The sequence below is a fragment of the Mesoplodon densirostris genome, chromosome X (assembly GCF_025265405.1).
Source record: "Mesoplodon densirostris isolate mMesDen1 chromosome X, mMesDen1 primary haplotype, whole genome shotgun sequence".
Lineage (NCBI taxonomy): Eukaryota > Metazoa > Chordata > Mammalia > Artiodactyla > Ziphiidae > Mesoplodon > Mesoplodon densirostris.
Genome location: NC_082681.1, coordinates 74991199 through 75003433, shown reverse-complemented (window position 1 = coordinate 75003433; position 12235 = coordinate 74991199). Strand labels below are relative to the sequence as shown.

Below are 12235 nucleotides of genomic sequence, written 5' to 3'. Positions count from 1 at the left end.
GAAGGTAAAATTCTGATGGTGCCACACAAAAAATGAGGTAGAAAGGGCAATTTCTAAACAAAAGAAAAACAATAAAGTACTATTATTTCATCATACCTAGAGATCCTATACTAATCTGCAGCTCTAACTTACAGCACCTATTCAATTAAATGGCAGAACAAACCTTAGTGTGGTGTGAAAGGAAGAGGAAGGTAAAATTAAACATATTACCTTCACAGTTTCATAATTCAGCAGCGAGTCTATGGCAGCGTTACCTGCATCATTATCTGCTTTGTTCATCTCTATTCTAAATCTAGTTCTGTAAGACAAAGATTTGCATAGGCATGGAATGTTTGCTACAGAAGCATAACTAATTTCTGAAACTTGACTCACTTCTGGGGAATACCTTACCTCCACCGTGTGACAGCAACTGTGAATGCTGTGTATGCACCAAGTGTCCCAAGGGTCACCAGTGCAAACTGGGCACCACATCTATAATACTGGAGAAGGCAAAAGAAGAAATGAGAAACAGTCATTGCTCTTGCCAAATAGTTTATAATATACATTAGCAAATCTCAAAGATTTTAATGAAAAAATATGTTGGTATAAAGTTGTATATATGAAAAGCTGAGTGAGAAAACAAATACCTTAGAAAATCAACTTTAAGTTATATGCATACTTTTAATTATAAAATATGAAATTGCCTAAAATGCTACAAATGGTGAACAGAAAGAAACCTAGATAATCTGAGCATATCAGTCCAAAGTCATATACCATAATGTCTGTTAACAAAAAAACTGCAACCACTAGCTAAATGACTGACCTATGTGTAGAACTGAACAGCTCTTTACAATAACATGATAAAGACTTCGGACACAGTCCCTTGAAGCTTGTGGCAAAATAATTAAACAAACTGTATAACCCTTCTGGCACCATGGGATTTTGCTTTCAAATCGTAAGCATGCAATAGTACAAAAGCTTCAAGTACTAAATAGCTACTAACAAGAATGTAAGATAAAAGCTTGTCATGAAAAATGTTTTACCTACCAAAACACCACTGACAAGGGTCACTTGAATGTAAGATAAAAGCTTGTCATGAAAAATGTTTTACTTACCAAAACACCACTGACAAGGGTCACCTCAAACATGATGGGAAGAAGATTAAATACTAAAGCACTCAGGACAAAACTGATACCCCTTGTCCCTCTGTCAATAGCCTTTGATAAAGCTCCTGTCTGTCTGTTCAGGTGGAAAGCGAGATCCAGGTTGTGAAGATGGAGAAAGACATTTTTGGCTATTCTTCGGATTGAATTTTGGGCTACCTTGCCAAATACTGCATTTCGAACTTCATTAAAAAAGGCAGCTCCGGCTCTTGATACACCATCTAGCAATACAATCAAGAAAAAGTGGGGTGTAAAAACATTAGAATCGTTGGAGTATAAAAACGTCAAGGGCTCAGAAAATGTTTGTACAATGAATGAATATATCACAGAATACTTTCACTAAAAGAAACCTAGAAAACACCTAGCCTACTGAGTATCAATCTTTCCACCACCATGAAAACCTTTCACTGTTATTTTCCCCCATAAGATTCCAAATGTTGAAAGATTTTTCCAAGTAAATACTTCTACTAAACAGCAGCCCATAAGGCCTTATTGTGGATAAATGTACAGTATCTGTTGAGGTTTTGTGATCTAATTCAATTCCCCCAAATAACAATGATAAAATTGAGATCCTGAAAAATCCAAGTGCTTTGACTAAGCATGCCCCAACTCAGGTCTGAGTTTCAAAAAGTATCCTTTCTACTGCATGGGGACACAAAGCATCATATTCTATTCTTTACAAATTGTAGATATGTGTCATGGCTATTGAATATAATTTAATGACACATTAATACAGGTATATCATTATGTAGCCATTTCCTATTCAATGGCTAACAACAACAGCAAGAAAATAACTAGTCTTACTAAAAAAAATCTTATAAGGAGCCTAACTATTAGAAGTGGTTATTATGAATTTAATGTCTTACTTCATGTTATTGTTTTCTAGAACTTAGAAAATAAGACTTTTATAACAGAATTTTTGGAAAGTATATCATACAAAGAATTTTTTAAAAACCACACATCAAAAAAAAAATCTCACATAAAACAAACATCCAAAATGCTAAGTTGTGTTTGTGGTGAAAAGGTCATATGCTCAAATATGATGAAACCCTCTTGAAGAAAGTCAACACCTGTAGACAGATTAAAGAACCAAACATACAGCCAATGAGAACTGCCGTTGCCATGGTTGCAACTGTATTTGGTGCATCACTCAGGTTCAGCATGTTTCCCGACATCTGGTTGAGGCTGTCTACAGCATATTTAAACATGAAGGGAACCACGATATTCATAGCCTAAAAACATAAAAGCAGCAATTATCAATCATATGCAAATTATGTATTTATAAAAGTACAAATATTTACCTTAAATTAGTATTTATGGGAATGTTTGGATATTAACCATTTACTAGTATTGGAATGATTTTCCCAGTTTATAAAGATAAAATCTTTGGCAGTGGGAGAGCAGTCATTTCAGGATTCCTACCTCACACTGACTGCCATGTTAATATTCATTTATAAGCTATGTGCATTAGTCAAATGCTCCTGCCTCCATGAAATCACCCCGATCATCCACTCAAAAATGCTTTCTCCATTATCTAAAATCCTACAGAGCTCATAACACTTACAGCAAACTGCCTAATACTGTAGTTCTTTGTGTATGTAAGTAGAATGCTTTGTATACAGCAGGTATTCAATAAATATATGTAAAATTATTTATTCACCAAAATAATAGTAAAACTGAAATTATACAGAAAAAAGGATCTCAAAAGCAGATAAATTACAAGTATCTGTAGCTGATTCACCATTCAGGGGGAAAAAAACCTAACACTGATAGATCTATTTGCCCCAGAAAAAAAAACCTTTGCTCCAACACTGTATAAAAGAAAACACAGGAGGTTGAGGAAGATGGCTGAAGAGTAAGACGTGGAGATCACCTTCCTCCGCACAGATACATCAGAAATACATCTACACGTGGAAAAACTCCTACAGAACACCCAATGAATGCTGGCAGAATACCTCAGACCTCCCAAAAGGCAAGAAACTCCCCACGTACCTGGGTAGGGCAAAAGAAAAAGCAGAGACAAAAAAACAGGCATGGGACCTGCACCAGTAAGAGGGAGCTGAGAAGGAGGAAAGGTTTCCACACACTAGGAAGTCCCTTCACTGGTGGAAACTGCAGGTGGCGGAGGGGGGATGCTTCAGAGCCGCGGAGGAGAGCGCAGCAACAGGACTGCAGAGGGCAAAGTGGAGAGATTCGCGCACAGAGGATAGGTGCCCACCAGCACTCACCAGCCCAAGAGGCTTGTCTGCTCACCCACCGGGGAGGGCAGGGGCTGGGAGCTGAGGCTCAGGCTTCAGTTGGATCGCAGGGAGAGGACTGGGGTTGGCGGCGTGAACACAGCCTGAACGGGTTAGTGCACCACGGCTAGCCGGGAGGGAGTCCGGAAAAAAGTCTGGACCTGCCAAAGAGGCAAGAGACTTTTTCCTCCCTCTTTGTTTCCTGGTGCGAGAGGAGAAGGGATTACGAGCACTGCTTAAAGGAGCTCCAGAGACGGGCGCAAGCCATGGCTATCAGCGCGGACCCCAGAGAAGGGCATGAGATGCTAAGGCTGCTGCTGCCGCCAACAAGAAGCCTGTCTGCGAGCACAGGTCACTATCCACACCTCCCATCCAGGGAGGCTGTGCAGTCCGCCACTGCCAGGGTCCCGTGATCCAGGGAAAACTTCCCGGGGAGAACACACGGCGCACCTCAGGCTGCTGCAACATCATGATGGCCTCTGCTGCCGCAGGCTCGCCCCACATCCATACCCCTCCCTCCCCCCGGCCTGAGTGAGCCAGAGCCCACGAACCGGCTGTTCCTTTAACCCCGTCCTGTCTGAGCAAAGAACAGATACCCTCAGGCGACCTACTCGCAGAAGTGGGGCCAAATTCAAAGCTGAATCCCGGGAGCTGTGAAAACAAAGAAGAGAAAGGGAAATCCCTCCGGGCAGCCTCAGGAGCAGGGGATTAAACCTCCAGAATCAACTTGATGTACCCTGCATCTGTGGAATACCTGAATAGACAACGAATCATCCCAAAATGACGAGGTGGACTTTGGGAGCAAGATAGATTATTTTTTCCCCTTTTCCTCTTTTTGTGAGTGTGTATGTGTATGCTTCTGTGTGAGATTTTGCCTGTATAGCTTTGCTTTCACCATTTGTCCTAGGATTTCTCCGTCCGTTTTTTTTTATACTTAAAAATATTTTTCCTAATAACTATTTTTATTTTAATTATTTTCTTTTATCTTACTTTACTTTATTTTATCATCTTTCTTTTTTTCTCCCTTTTATTCTGAGCCATCTGGATGAAAGGCTCTTGGTGCTTCAGCCAGGAGTCAGTGCTGTGCCTCTGAGGTGGGAGAGCCAACTTCAGGACACTGGTCCACAAGAGACCTCCCAGCTCCACATAATATCAAATGGCGAAAATCTCCCAGAGATCTCCATCTCAACACCAAGACGCAGCTTCACTCAACAACCAAGAAGCTACAGTGCTGGAAACCATATGCCAAACAACTAGCAAGACAGGAACACAACCCCACCCATTAGCAGAAAGGCTGCCTAACACCATAATAAGGCCACAGACACCGCAAAACACACCACCAGACATGGACCTGCTCACCAGAAAGACAAGATCCAGCCTCATCCACCAGAACACAGGCACTAGTCCCCTCCAGCAGGAAGCCTACACAACCCACTGAACCAACATTAGCCACTGGGGACAGACACCAAAAACAACAGGAACTATGAACCTGCAGCCTTCAAAAAGGAGACCCCAAACACAGTAAGATAAGCAAAATGAGAAGACAGAAAAACACACAGCAGATGAAGGAGCAAGATAAAAACCCACCATATCTAACAAATGAAGAGGAAATAGGCAGTCTACCTGAAAAAGATTTCAGAATAATGATAGTAAACATGATCCAAAATCTTGGAAATAGAATAAAGAAAAGGCAAGAAACATTTCACAAGGACCTAGAAGAACTAAGGAGGAAACAAGTAACGATGAACAACACAATAAATGAAATTAAAAATACTCTAGAAGGGATCAATAGCAGAATAACTGAGGCAGAAGAAAGAATAAGTGACCTGGAAGATAAAATAGTGGAAATAAGTACTGCAGAGCAGAATAAAGAAAAAACAATGAAAAGAACTGAGTACGGTCTCAGAAACCTCTGGGACAACATTAAACACACCAACATTCAAATTACAGGGGTCCCAGCAGAAGAAGAGAAAAAGAAAGGGACTGAGAAAATATTTGAAGAGATTATAGTGGAAAACTTCCCTATATGGGAAAGGAAATAGCTAATCAAGTGCAGGAAGCACAGAGAGTCCCATACAGCATAAATCCAAGGAGAAACACGCCAAGACACATATTAATCAAACTAGCAAAAATTAAATACAAAGAAAACATATTAAAAGCAGCAAGGGAAAAACAACAAATAACACAGAAGGGAATCCCCATAAGGTTAAGAGCTGATCTTTCAGCAGAAACTCTGCAAGCCAGAAGGGACTGGCAGGACATATTTAAACTGATGAAGGAGAAAAATCTACAACTAAGAGTACTCTACCCAGCAAGGGTCTCATTCAGATGTGATGGAGAAATTAAAACCTTTACAGCAAGCCAAAGCTGAGAGAGTTCAGCACCACCAAACCAGCTTTACAACAAATGCTAAAGGAACTTCTCTAGGCAAGAAACACAAGAGAAGGAAAACACCTACAATAACAAACCCAAAACAATTAAGAAAATGGAAATAGGAACATACATACCGATAATTATCTTAAATGTAAATGGATTAAATGCTCCCACCAAAAGACACAGACTGGCTGAATGGATAAAAAAACAAGACCCATATATATGCTGTCTACAAGAGACCCACTTCAGACCCAGGGACACATACAGACTGAAAGTGAGGGAATTAAAAAAGATATACCATGCAAAAGGAAATCAAAAGAAAGCTGGAGTGGCAATTCTCATATCAGACAAAATAGACTTTAAAATAAAGATTTTAGAAGAGACAAAGAAGGACACTACATAATGATAAAGGGATCGATGCAAGAAGAAGATATAACAATTGTAAATATTTATGCACCCAACATAAGAGAACCTCAATACATAAGGCAAATACTAACAGCAATAAAAGGGGAAATCGACAGTAACACATTCATAGTAGGGGACTTTAACACCCCACTTTCACCAATGGACTGATCATCCAAAATGAAAATAAATAACGAAACACAAGCTTTAAATCGTACATTAAACAATATGGACGTAATTGATATTTAGAGGACATTCCATCCCAAAACAACAGAATACACATTTTCCTCAAGTGCTCATGGAACATTCTCCAGGATAGATCATATCTTGGTTCACAAATCAAGCCTTGGTCAATTTAAGAAAACTGATATCGTATCAAGTATCTTTTCCGACCACAATGCTATAAGACTAGATATCAATTACAGGAAAAGATCTGTAAAAAAGGCAAACACATGGAGGCAAAACAATACACTACTAAATAACCAAGTGATCACTGAAAAAATCAAAATGGAAATCAAAAAATACCTAGAAACAAATGACAATGGAGACACGATGACCCAAAATCTATGAGATGCAGCAAAAGCAGTTCTAAGAGGGAAGTTTATAGCAATACAATCCTACCTTAAGAAACAGGAAAATCTCAAATAAATAACCTAAATGTGCACCCAAAGCAATTAGAGAAAGAAGAACAAAAAAGCCCCAAAGTTAGCAGAAGGAAAGAAACCATAAAGATCAGATCAGAAATAAATGAAAAAGAAATGAAGGAAATAGTAGCAAAGATCAATAAAACTAAAAGCTGGTTCTTTGAAAAGATAAACAAAATTGATAAACCATTAGGCAGACTCATCAAGAAAAAAAGGGAGATGACTCAAATCAATAGAATTAGAAATGAAAAAGGAGAAGTAACAACTGACACTGCAGAAATACAAAAGATCATGAGAGATTACTACTAGCAACTCTATGCCAATAAAATGGACAACCTGGAAGAAATGGACAAATTCTTAGAAATGCACAACCTAGCGAGACTGAACCAGGAAGAAATAGAAAATATGAACAGACCAATCACAAGCACTGAAATTGAAACTGTGATTTAAAATCTCCAGCAAACAAAAGCCCAGGACTAGATGGCTTCACAGGCGAATTCTATAAAACATTTAGAGAAGAGCTAACACCTATCCTTCTCAAACTCTTCCAAAATATAGCAGAGGGAGGAGCACTCTCAAACTCATTCTACGAGGCCACCATCACCTTTATACCAAAACCAGGCAAGGATGTTACAAAGAAAGAAAACTACAGGCCAATATCACTGATGAACATAGATGCAAAAATCCTCAACAAACTACTAGCAAACAGAATCCAACAGCACATTAAACGGATCATACACCACGATCAGGTGGGGTTTATTCCAGGAATGCAAGGATTCTTCAATATACGCAAATCAGTCAATGTGATACAGCATTATTAACAAATTGAAGGAGAAAATCCATATGATCATCTCAATAAGATGCAGAGAAAGCTTTCGACAAAATTCAACACCCATTTAAGATAAAAACCCTGAAGAAAGTATGCATAGAGGGAACTTTCCCCAACATTAATAAAGGCCATATATGACAAACCCACAGCCAACATCGTCCTCAATGGTGAAAAACGGAAACCATTTCCAATAAGATCAGGAACAAGACAAGGTTGCCCACTCTCACCACTCTTATTCAACATAGTTTTGGAAGTTTTAGCCACAGCAATCAGAGAAGAAAAGGAAATAAAAGGAATCCAAATGGGAAAAGAAGAAGTAAAGCTGTCACTGTTTGCAGATGACATGATACTATACATAGAGAATCCTAAAGATGCTACCAGAAAACTACTAGAGCTAATCAATGAATTTGGTAAAGTTGCAGGATACAAAATTAATGCACAGAAATCTCTGGCATTCCTATATACTAATGATGAAAAATCTGAAAGTGAAATCAAGGAAACACTCCCATTTACCATTGCAACAAAAAGAATAAAATATCTAGGAATAAACCTACCTAAGCAGACAAAAAACCTGTATGCAGAAAATTATAAGACACTGATAAAAGAAATTAAAGATGATACAAATAGATGGAGAGATATACCAAATTCTTGGATTGGAAGAATCAACATTGTGAAAATGTCTCTACTACCCAAAGCAATCTACAGATTCAATGCAATCCCTATCAAACTACCACTGGCATTTTTCACAGAACTAGAACAAAGAATTTCACAATTTGAATGGGAACACAAAAGACCCTGAATAGCTAAAGCAATCTTGAGAACGAAAAATGGAACTGTAGGAATCAGGCTCCCTGACTTCAGACTATACTACAAAGCTACAGTAATCAAGACAGTATGGTACTGGCACAAAAACAGAAATATAGATCAATGGAACAGGATAGAAAGCCCAGAGATAAACCCACACACATATGGTCACCTTATCTTTGATAAAGGAGGCAAGAATATACAGTGGAGAAAAGACAGCCTCTTCAATAAGTGGTGCTGGGAAAGCTGGACAGTATAAAATTAGAACACTCCCTAACATCATACACAAAAATAAACTCAAAATGGATTAAAGACCTAAATGTAAGGCCAGACACTATAAAACTCTGAGAGGAAAACACAGGCAGAACACTCTATGACATAAATCACAGCAAGATCCTTTTTGACCCATCTGCTAGAGAAATGGAAATAAAAACAAAAATAAACAAATGCGACCTAATGAAACTTATAAGCATTTGCACAGCAAAGTAAACCATAAACAAGACCAAAAGACAACCCTCAGAATGGGAGAAAATAGTTGCAAATGAAACAACTGACAAAGGATTAATCTCCAAAATTTACAAGCAGCTCATGCAGCTCAATAACAAGAAAACAAACAACCCAATCCAAAACTGGGCAGAAGACCTAAACAGAGATTTCTCTGAAGAAGATATACAGATTGCCAACAAACACATGAAAGAATGCTCAACATCATTAATCATTAGAGAAATGCAAATCAAAACTACAGTGAGATATCATCTCACTCTAGTCCGAATGGCCATCATCAAAATATCTTTAAACAATAAATGCTGGAGAGGGTGTGGAGAAAAGGGAACACTCTTGCACTGTTGGTGGGAATGTAAATTGATACAGCCATGATGGAGAACAGTACGGAGGTTCCTTAAAAAACCTAAAAATAGAACTACCATACGACCCAGCACTCCCACTACTGGGCATATACCCTGAGAAAACCATAATTCAAAAAGAGTCATGTACCAAAATATTCATTGCAGCTCTATTTACAATAGCCAGGACATGGAAGCAACGTAAGTGTCCATCATTGGATGATGGATAAAGAAGATGTGGCACATATATACAATGGAATATTACTCAGCCATAAAAAGAAACAAAATTGAGATATTTGTGTTGAGGTGGATGGACTTAGAGTCTGTCATACAGAGTGAAGTAAGTCAGAAAGAGAAAAACAAATACCATATGCTAACACATATATATGGAAACTAAGGAAAAAAAGTCATGAAGGACCTAGGGGTAAGACAGGAATAAAGACACCAACCAACTAGAGAATGGACTTGCGGATATGGGGAGGGGGAAGTGTAAGCTGTGACAAAGTGAGAGAGTGTCATGGATATATATACACTACCAAACGTAAAATAGATAGCTAGTGGGAAGCAGCCGCATAGCACAGGGAGATCAGGTCCGTGGTTTGTGACCACCTAGAGGGGTGGGATAGGGTGGGTGGGAGGGAGGGAGATGCCAGAGGGAAGAGATATGAGAATATATGTATATGTATAACTGATTCACTTTGTTAGAAAGCAAAAACTAACACATCATTGTAAAGCAATTATACTCCAATAAAGATATTAAGGGAAAAAAAACCCAATGAATACCAAACTAAGCTTTCAAAAACCAACCTATTTCTGCATGAGAATACACCAAAATTAATTAATTAATTAATTAATTAATTAATAAAGAAATACATAAAGGGTACAATGCTTTCATATATTCAAGAGAAGTTAGTCAATCACTCACATTTCACATTTTCTACGTTATGCTATTACAAACACCAACCATCATTTAGGAATAGGAAGTTGTGAAGACTGGCAAAGCTTTCTTTGAAGAAATTAAATTTATATACATTAAGAACATGTGAAAACAATTCTATAAGACTTCACAAACATACTGAAATCCCAGCTTTTGTTAATGTTCCATTATTATATCATTCACCTTTATTAAACAGAAATAATTTATCATCAACAAGCTTAAGTTTAGCTACAACTGACAGGAGCTATGTAAACCTTACCAATCAAGATTTCAAAGTAAGGTATACAAGTGTCTTAGCAACCAAGCACGTACTCTAATATTCAATATCATTAAAATAGACAGCAAATGTTGGAATACTTTTAAAATGTAACACTATGGAAAAAATTGCTTAAAACTTTAAGATTTATGTTCCCAAATATAATCTAATAGAATAGCAGGTTTCAAGTAGTATAAATTTCTCAATTTTGATTCCCATATAATCATATATCCTCAGGCTTCCGCTTCTACTTGAAATGGTCTCCCTACCAATTTACCCCTCCACTTCTCTGTTCTTCAAAACACACTTTGAATTTCATTCCCATCATGATGCCTTCTCTAAAATCTGCAGCGCTTTTGGCACTTTCCATTTTCCAACTCCTTGTTTTTATAGTTTAAACCTCAGTATTTATAATTTTTATTATATATTTATCATTCACTTTGTCTTCAGGTGCATGTGTATGGATAACTCAGTAGAAACCTTTTGCAGCAAAGAAACATTCTGTGAACAGCTGTATGACTCAGATATGGTGCTAGGTACCTTTCACAAAGGTAAGAGCTGAACGAAATAAGTCTATGAAATGGGTATTATCCCTATAATTGAGAAAACTCAGGTTCTGTGAGGTTTAGTGACTTGTTCAGTAAGCAGCAGAGCTAGGATTAAAATCCAGGTCTGTCCTAAAATTCAGAATTTTTTCCTGCATACCATAGCCATATCAGCAGCTTAATAAGGTAGGGACAACATTATTTTATTACTTTTGCAGCCTAAAATGGATACTCTCAAATGCAATGCTTAAACCAGTTACAGTTGAAAAGTATGGCATAAGTAATCTAAATAAAGTTGAAGAGATTCCAGGTTTTCCATATAAGGCCAAATCCCCTCACTTGCATTCCAATACTTTCTTGAGTGGGAGAAAAAGTGATAGTTATAGCTAGTATGCAATTCTCACAATACACAGCCCATTATATCTTTGCCAGAGAGAGAGTCTGACTGAAACTCATGTATCACCAGGAAAACTGTGCAATTTTATTTTTTTTGAAAATGTGTTTGCATTTGGTCAAATTTGGGAGCATCCTTATAAGTAATGTGTGAATGTCTTTATAAGTAAAGAATGTGAATGTCATCTGCCTGTGTTTTCACTAGCAGGAAAACGGCAGTTAGCATAGCGCTAAGAACACAGCACTACCTGTAATGATAAATGTTGATTACTGTCAGTTTTCCCATAGAAGTAATTTTTTTTTTTACATTTTTTTATTTTTTTTATTTTACAAATTTAATCAGTTATACATATACATATGTTCCCATATCCCCTCCCTTTTGCGTCTCCCTCCCACCCTCCCTATCCCACCCCTCCAGGCGGTCACAAAGAACCGAGCTGATCTCCCTGTGCTATGCGGCTGCTTCCCACTAGCTATCTACCTTACGTTTGGTAGTGTATATATGTCCATGCCGCTCTTTCACTTTGTCACAGCTTACCCTTCCCCCTCCCCATATCCTCAAGTCCATGCTCTAGTAGGTCTGTGTCTTTATTCCTGTCTTACCCCTATGTTCTTGATGACATTTTTTTCTTAAATTCCATATATATGTGTCAGCATACAGTATTTGTCTTTCTCTTTCTGACTTACTTCACTCTGTATGACAGACTCTAGGTCCATCCACCTCATTACAAATAGCTCAATTTCATTTCTTTTTATGGCTGAGTAATATTCCATTGTATATATGTGCCACATCTTCTTTATCCATTCATCCGATGATGGACACTTAGGTTG

General features: G+C 37.9%; 1 protein-coding gene across 1 annotated transcript in view; it reads right to left on the bottom strand.

The window, feature by feature from the left end:
• The window catches only part of ABCB7 (ATP binding cassette subfamily B member 7), a 149600-nt gene that overhangs the window by 44088 nt on the left and 93277 nt on the right, over positions 1 to 12235 (bottom strand). Inside the window, exons 5-8 of the mRNA XM_060086627.1 lie at positions 2242 to 2374; positions 1095 to 1363; positions 391 to 479; positions 211 to 298 (exon numbers count right to left, since the gene is read on the bottom strand). Of these exons, the coding sequence (XP_059942610.1) occupies positions 211 to 298; positions 391 to 479; positions 1095 to 1363; positions 2242 to 2374 (579 nt within the window). The remainder of the gene's footprint in view (positions 1 to 210; positions 299 to 390; positions 480 to 1094; positions 1364 to 2241; positions 2375 to 12235) is intronic.